The sequence below is a fragment of the Phascolarctos cinereus genome, unplaced genomic scaffold, assembly GCF_003287225.1.
Source record: "Phascolarctos cinereus isolate Bilbo 61053 unplaced genomic scaffold, phaCin_HiC Scaffold_9;HRSCAF=440, whole genome shotgun sequence".
Classification (NCBI taxonomy): Eukaryota; Metazoa; Chordata; class Mammalia; order Diprotodontia; family Phascolarctidae; genus Phascolarctos; species Phascolarctos cinereus.
Window position 1 is genome coordinate 232662364 of NW_027556402.1, and position 8335 is coordinate 232670698.

General features: G+C 40.8%; 1 protein-coding gene across 16 annotated transcripts in view; it reads left to right on the top strand.

Annotated features, from left to right (window-relative positions):
* CD44 (CD44 molecule (IN blood group)) overlaps positions 1-8113 on the top strand; it is an 86959-nt gene extending 78846 nt beyond the window's left edge. For all 16 annotated transcript variants that reach the window (XM_020963845.2, XM_020963846.2, XM_020963847.2 and 13 more), the window contains 2 exons: positions 667-745; positions 4450-8113. In XM_020963845.2, the coding sequence (XP_020819504.1) occupies positions 667-745; positions 4450-4663 (293 nt within the window). In that variant the 3' untranslated portion in view covers positions 4664-8113. The remainder of the gene's footprint in view (positions 1-666; positions 746-4449) is intronic.
* Positions 8114-8335: the final 222 nt, after the last annotated feature.

Below are 8335 nucleotides of genomic sequence, written 5' to 3' on the forward strand. Positions count from 1 at the left end.
TGGGTCAGCTAGGTGGCACTGGCCCTGGAATCAGGAGGACCAGAATTCAAATCCAACCTCATATACTTACTGTGTGACCCTGGGCAAATCACTTGACCCCGATTGCCTCAAAAAAAACCCCAAAACTTTTAATAAGCATTTATTTCCTCTCTCTCCCTCCCCAATTTTTTTTTCTTTTCTAGGAAAGAAATATGTGTAGTAAGGCAAAAAAGACTCCTACATTGGCCATGTCCAAAAATATGTATCTCATTTTGTATATCTCATCACCTCTCTGGAAGTCAGTGACCTTGAGCAAGTCATTTTCTCTTAACTGTTAAGTCAGGGGTTGGACTAAGTGACCTCCTAGATTCCTTCTACTATAGATCTATGATCGATTCAGATCTATAAATCTATAAGACCTGGAAAAACTCCCAGCCAATGGAACAATTAAATGGATGGTCTGTCAGCTCAGTTTAATCCAGCAGACAAGCCAAGCCTTTGTATAGTTTGTCTTCAGATAAGAGAATAGATACAAAGAGCTTCTTTGAAATACTAGGTCCCAACCTCCGGCATCATCTGTCTCTCTTAACACCTGTCCTGTGATAGAAGGTCTCATTAGACTCAATGAGGTGAGGTTCATTTCATGCCCATCCTAACTCACACGTGTGTTTTGGCTCATCTCACCAGAATGGCTGATTATCCTCTCAGCTCTCTTGGCACTGGCTCTGATCCTGGCTGTCTGCATTGCTGTCAACAGTAGGAGAAGGTAAGACACTTGGACATTTTCACTCTGTTCTTGGAGTGGGGAATCGTTCAATATCTATCATAGGCTACTACTGCCTTTAAAGAAAGGAAGAATTTTGAACTCTCTGCTTACTTGTTAGAAATTCTTAAGGGGTGCTTAAGTGGGCAAGAGGGGTATTATTTTTAAATTAAATGACTTCAGATGTGGTTGGAATTATTGAAGTCAGAGAGAAGGGAGAACTTTCCTATGGTGTAAGACTGTGAAATGATCACAAATAGCTGAGTCTCTTTTCCTAGAGAATTTTGGAGAAAGAATAGACAAACATCTGTATAGAGCAGTTAAAATTGTTCTCAGTGGCCAAGATAGTCTAGGCTAGATGGTCTACTTGTAACAATAATAGCAATAATAATAACAATACAAAAACTAGCATTTATATATCACTTTAAGATTTGCAAAGTTTCTTACAAGTACTATCCTCATTTTATCCTGGGAGTTAGATGCTATTATTATCTCTATTTAACATATGAGGAAACTGAGGCGGACAGCAGGTAAATGACTTGCCCAGGGTCACACAGCTAGTAAATATCTGGGGCTGGTTTTCTGGTCTTCCTGACTCCATGCCCATTGCCCTATCCACTTTGCTACCTCTAATATGTATGTAATCCAGGGCAAGTCACTTTAACCCCTTGGGCCTCAGTTTCCTCATCTGTCAAATGAGGAGATTAGACTAGATGAACTTTAAAAGTGCCTTTAAGCTCCAAGTCCGTGAACCTATGAAAGGAGCTACATCCCTTATGTTCAGCCTTTAGAATGTGAAAGAAAAAAAAAAGCTGGGGAAAGGGGTGGAAAAAGTGCCAGATTAAAATCGAGTGAGGCTTGGGTTGTAGCTGTGTGACCTTGGAGAAGTCATGAAGCCTCTCTGTAGCTCTGTTTCTTCATCTACAAAATAAGGATACTATTGCTTTTAGTACTTACTTGTGGGGGTTGTGGTGAGGGAACTATTTTGTAAACATTTTTGATTAGCCAATTGACCAATCAACTAATCCATAAATAATTAATAATTGCCTACTACTATGAGGCCGTTAGGTGGATCAGTGGAGTCAGGAAGACTTCAAATCTGTCCTCAGATATTCACTAGCTGTGTAACCCTGGACAAGTCATTTAACCACTGCCTGCCTCAGTTTACTCACTGGAAAAATGGGGAGAATAATAGCACCTACCTTCTAGGGTTGTTGTAAGAATCAAAGTAGAAAATATTTGTAAAGCACTTTGCAAACCTTAAAACGCTAAATTAGATCGCTTACACTGCTGCCTATTATTATTTGTCAGAAATTGTGTCAGGGAATCCCATGACTACAACAAATATGAGATAAGCCCTGTCCTCAGAGAGCTTTCAGTTAGAAGAAAGCAAAACTGATTTAAACATACACATACACAACCCCAAAAAACCCACTCCTGGAGAGATATGAATAAATGGAGACGGAGTGTTTTAACTGATAATTTCCCTTGAAGAATATCTTGCATGAAGTAACTGTCTTTTTTTTTTGCCTCAGATTAGTTTTAAAAAGTAAAATATAGATTTCTCATTGTTTGAACCCCAGATGGTTGGCCAGTCCTCAGGGTATGGGGTCTCCAATCCTGATCAGGTTTCAGTAAGTCCTTCTTGGCTGATATTAGTGCAGGAATGTCACAGCTGAAGTTCCGAGTACACGGTTAGGTTCACCAGTGACATCCATCCCAGGGGTTCGTTAGAACAGCTGGAGTCTGCACATTATGCCTGGATAACTCAGGACCTAGTTTCTATTGTGCCTATTTAAAAAAAAAAAGACCACCCATTTCTTTCTTTCCCTGTCTTCCAAATGAAGTCATTTGCCATAGCAACCAACAAACAGAGATAGGCTGGATACTGGGCAGCTTGCTGGGAATGAGGCCGCCTGGGTGCTGCAAATTAACACGTACTTAATAATTGAGAACAGATTTGCAATTGTAACTGAGGGGTGGTTAACTGAGTAGGCTGTGTAAGTCTATAGGTACACATCTCCATTCTAAAGCCACCAGCCCATTGCTACTTTTTTTTTAAAGGCTTCTCTCTCTCTTTCCCTCTCCTTCTCTCTCTCTTTATCTCTTTCTTCCTCTCTGTCTCTCCCTCTACACCCTCCACAGACACACATTTGCTTTACAAAGAGATCCAAGATCCCCAAGCTAGATTTCACCTGGGAAGTCTGAGATGGGAGGGAAGCATCATGTGGACAGCCCCATCCAGAGGCAATTTTCCATCCATTGCTACTGGCTGAGGTCTTCCTGTTCTGGTCAACACTTAAGAGTCATTCTCATTATGGCTCACTGGTTGAGGATTCACTTTGAGCTTTAATAGAACTTGGCATCATTCTCCTTGTATCTGAGATGAATTTCATAGGTTCTTGGTCCTAGAGTCAGAAGAAATCTCAAGAGACTGGCTAGTCCAAAGTCATCCATTGTACCAGTCAGTCAACAAACATGTATTAAGCTAAGTGCTGATGTTTTTTTACCCTCCTCTCTGAATGCCAGTAGAATACAGAACCCTGTGATACCCTGATTCCTAGAAGCCAAAGGGACCTTAGCAGTCATTTAGTACAGTTTCTTATTCTATAATGGAATTAATTCCACTCAAAAATCATTTAGTGAGTGTAAGGCATCATGCTAAGCACTGGAGATCCAAAGACAAAAATAAAACAGTCCTTGCCCTCAAGGGGCTTACATTCTACTCGAAAGATATAATATACACAGATAAGTATAATTGGAGAGATTCAGAGTCAGATGGAGAAGACAGATACATAATGCCATCTACCTCATACGCATGGGGCAATGTTATTCTTTTTCATGAGAAAGAGGAAGCATTGCATCATGGTAGTTAGGGAAGTGAGGAAACAAGATATGTGCTATAGGGGGACAAGGTTCAGGTCATTTCCTTTACACAGGGCAGTTGTAAACATCAGATGAAGTAACATGTGAAAGCATTTTGCAAAAGTTGCTGTGGCACAGTAGAATACATGCTCAGCTGAAGAATCACAAGATCTAGGTTCAAATTCTGGCTCTGCCATTTATCACCTTAGGCAAGCCACTCAGCAAGACCCACTTTCTGGGTCTTAATTTCTAATCTGCAAAATGATGATGTTGGATTGTTGTTCAGTCATTTCAGTTTTGTGTCTGACTCTTCCTGACCCCATTTGGGGTTTTCTTGGCAGAGATACTGGAGTGGTTTGCCATTTCCTTCTTCAGCTTTTTTTACAGATGAGGAAACTGAGGCAAACAGGGTTAAATGACTTGCCTCAGAAAATTACAAAGTGTCTGAGGCTGGATCTGAACTCAGGAAGATAAGACTTTTTGACTCCAGGTCTGGCACTCCATCCACTGTGCCACCCAGCTGCCCTTACCTCTAACATCCCTTCCAGTTCCTGATCTATGTTATCAAGGTTCAGTGTTTGGTATTTGTGGTAAAATTCTTCAATCTAGACTAACTGGTCAAAAGGGAAATCTGACTGAGTGAAAACAACAGCAACTTGTATTATTGACTTTTGTTTGAAAAAAAAATGTAGTTTTATTGCTTCGATACACAGACAGTAACTGAGATTGGATTAGAAGTTTGGGAAATGGTTGAACAAGTGGCCCTCCTTCCTTGGCTGCCAGCCCAAATCCCTCTCTTCAGTTCCACTGACCTCCTCTTGTGTTAATTTTCTCCTGAACAGGTGTGGGCAAAAGAAGAAGCTGGTGATTAACAATGGTAATGGAGCAGTGGATGACAAGAAGACCCCTGGGCTGAATGGCGATGCCAGCAAGTCTCAGGAGATGGTGCATCTGGTGAACAAAGAGCCATTTGATAATCAGATGGGGCAAGATGAGTGTATGACAGCTGATGAAACCCGGAACCTGCAGAATGTCGATATGAAGATTGGAGTATAAGACCAGCCAGGCCTGCTTGTCAAAAGAGAGTTGGGGACATCACCGTTCCATGGAACTGGGACTAACTCAGATGCAATGTGCTACTGATAGTCATGTTGGCTTTTTTTTTAATCAAATTTTTTTTTCTCATCCTTTGGGTTTTGTGTTGTTATTAGTTTGGTTTTTTTTTTAGTTAACACCAAGTTACCAAAATCAAACACTGTTGGGTACAAATTTGATAATACCAGTTCCTGCCTGGAGGACTCCCACCAGCTGTGGTTTGTGATGGGTGGCTGCTAGGTTAAACGAAGACATGTTAAACGAATACACGTTTTGTCTTCTGTCCTTCTATCCCTTTCCATCCCCTCTCACATTCTCCAGTCTCTCCCACCCTCTTTCTACCTTCAGAATCTTCACAAATAACAGTCCCTATGCCCAAAGAAGGTTTAAGGGGAAGTGGGATGGGTGATTAGAAGGAAATGTCAAAGTAAAACCGGGCAGGATCTCATTAGGCAGGGATGGTAACACTGTCCCCAACATTCTAGTTGATTCAGGTTTTCAAAGGTGTGCTGGTTACCCACCCATTTGAAGCCTGCCCCTCTGGAAAGTTGTTAAGGCTCATGGGCCCTGCCTGGAGGGTCAAGCTATTTATCTCTAGTAAACTATTTAACTCTGTTTTGGCAAGCCCAGCCCTGGAGGTCTATTGATCAGGGTGCCTTTGTCAGAGAATAGAAAAAAGGCTTTAAAGGTATGTATTTCTGTCCCCAGAACCATTGATGCCGCTCTCCTTTAGTAGCTAAGCTCTCCCTGTGGGTAGAGACCAGAAGGCCACCCAAAGCCATCCCTGGCATCTTTTTAGAAGTAGTACTCATAAGCTCAGACAGACTCAAGACAAATCTCACAAGAGATCAGAGAAGATATCAGTATTGTCTCTCCAAGGTCTAAGAAGTCCCTCTCTCCTAGAACTGTAATTTTAAGAGGCTTGGTACTTATTAGTGTTCTAATTCCCACCTGTTCTATTGCCCTGCAGGTAACTTTAAACTCATATTAAATATGTATGACATACCACTTGCTGAGGTAGGAGGCAAGGGGTTGCCAGTTCCTCTGATGTTCTTTTGAACCCTGGCCCAGCTAGTTGATGTCTATAAAAATCAACCCATGCCCCTTCACCCTCAGAACACAGTGGAGAAAGCAACAAGTGAATGAAAAGGAAAGAGGATGTAAATAGTTACTATCCAACTTAGAGATTGGAACAGAATTTTTTTATTTTTATTTTTTGCTTTTTTGGGGGGTGGGTGGAGAAGCAAAAGGGCTCCTGTGCAAGTGCTTTTTATTAGTATATTTATTTTTATTTTAACAGGCTAGTGGAATCCATTTCGCCCAGGGTAGGTCATGGTTGTGGGTCAAGTTTAGATTGTAAACAGAGCCAGAACGGACCTTGAAAGACATCTTGTCTAACCTTCCTTGTCCTATTATACAGATGAGAAGGAAAATAGGCTTGCTTAGGTCAGTTACCTAAGGGCTCCCAGAAAGAGTTATTGGACTTTTTCTCCTTCTTGGTCCTGGGAAGATTCTCATTCCATGTATGGTACGCACTTAGCTCCCTAAATCAATCGTATTTCCCTTTTCCTCTTCCACGGCACCGAGCAAGTGAAGTAGGCTTTCCAAACTTCTCAAGCCCACTTAAAATGAGTCACCAAATCCATAAAGTGGGTCTGTAAAAGCAGATCCTCTTTCTGGGTCATGGTGCCAATGGGAGCCATATGCCAGGGAGAAAATTGGTTCCTGCTCTACTTGCCAGACAATGCTTTTGAGACAAAAACTTTCAGCACAAATGTCATTTAAAGCCTTGTTCGCAAAAAAAATTCTACTCTAAATGAGTCTTATTTAGCAGATAAATAAAGGATAAGATGGCCTTTTATCAGTCTTATACTAGTGCCTTGGGGAAGCATTCAGTCCTTTTTTTCCTTCTGTCTCCATCCTGGGCCAGTTACAGACCCAACTCTGGGACTTTTTCTTTTAAGTTTCTAACCAATGAAACAACATCTCATGACAAGGATGCCCTTTATTTCTCTCCTGTGATCATACCCAGAAGCATCTATGGATGACAGGTTTAGAACTCTTGATGTAGCCCAATTGCCTCATTTTATTGATGGGAAATGTAAATTCCCACCAGGATTTCTTTTTTTTTTTTTTTGCCTTTGTGTGCTCAGCTTCTATTACCATTCCTGGAACATAGTAGATACTTAATAAATGCTTGCTGAGTTAAGACTTAGAGAAGAGTGTGATTTGGTCAAGGTCAATTGCAATCTAGTAAGCCTAGGAGCCAGGTTTCAAACATGGACTCAAGTCCATTCCTTTTCCCACTATGCCATATACTGCTCTTGGCCTATCAACGATCCAGTTCCCTGAAGCCCATCTACTCAGGGCATTTCTTATCTTTACTTTTTAAAAATCATGGCAGGACTATGATGTATTTCTTGAAGCACTGATGATTTCATGCACATCTTGCCTCAAACTTGCTGGACAACCTTAAATCACTTAGTATCTCTTAGACTCTTGGCAAAATAGAGTTTCTAGTGCTGAATTCCTTGCAAAGCAACCTGAGACCTTATGTAATAATCCATCCCACCACTGTCAAGTTCTTTCTTTTAAGGGCTGCCCTGAAATTTAGCATCATATAATAAATTAAATGGAACAAAAGATCACTTTATATCTACACCTTGATGTGTTGTAGCCTGGAAAAACAGACCTCTCTGGTGGGGCTCCCCCTTTGCAGGAAACTGTATGGCACATAGTAGGTGCTTAATAAACAAATGTTGACCAATTAATTGATAGAGAATTATTTTGCCAAGATTTTGGCTATAGATCAGGTCAGGCCAACAGAGTAAGGTGACTCCCAGTTTATCTTGAGAAAATAATACACTTTTGACAAGCAATAATATGGCCTGTTGGGCAGCGGGGTGATGCAGTGAGCACAGGGCCTGGAATCAAAAAGATCTGAATTAAAATTTGGCCTTAGATACCTCCTAGCTGTGTGACCCTGGGCAAGTCACTTCACCCTGTTTGCCTCAGTTTCCTCATCTGTAAAATGAGCTGAAGAAAGGAATGGCAGACCACTCCAGTATCTTTTCTGAGAAAACCCCAAATGGGGTCGTGAAGATTCATACACAACTGAAACAACTGAACAACAAACAAAAAAAATGACCTGTTAGGCACCATGTTGTGGGTACTATTTAGTGTGACAGATATGTGATGTTTTCTTTAAAAAAAAGTATATTGTTCATTCATCTGTGCATGACAATTGGTTGCCCTCATGTTTTTTTTTTATAGTATATCTATCTTTCCCAAGATACTTGTTTATTTATTGAGAAATTGCTTCTAAAGAGAAAAAGCATGATCTGTATACTGCCCTCATGGAAACAACTTATTGAAAACATTAAATGGGTAATGGAATCCACAAGGAGAAAATTGTGCTCTGGTCTTTAATTGAAGGGGGAGCTTTTCTGACTGATTGACGAAGCTGGTAGAGGGGAAAATAACCTGGGGCTCATCTATCTGGGACATTGTAAGGATGGGTTCCAAAATTCTAAGATAAAAGATTTTTGATATACAGCAAGACCGAGACATCTGCCATGTTTGTGCCCTCAAACAGGATTTGTTCTCATTAACTGAAAGGATGAACTGGGATTT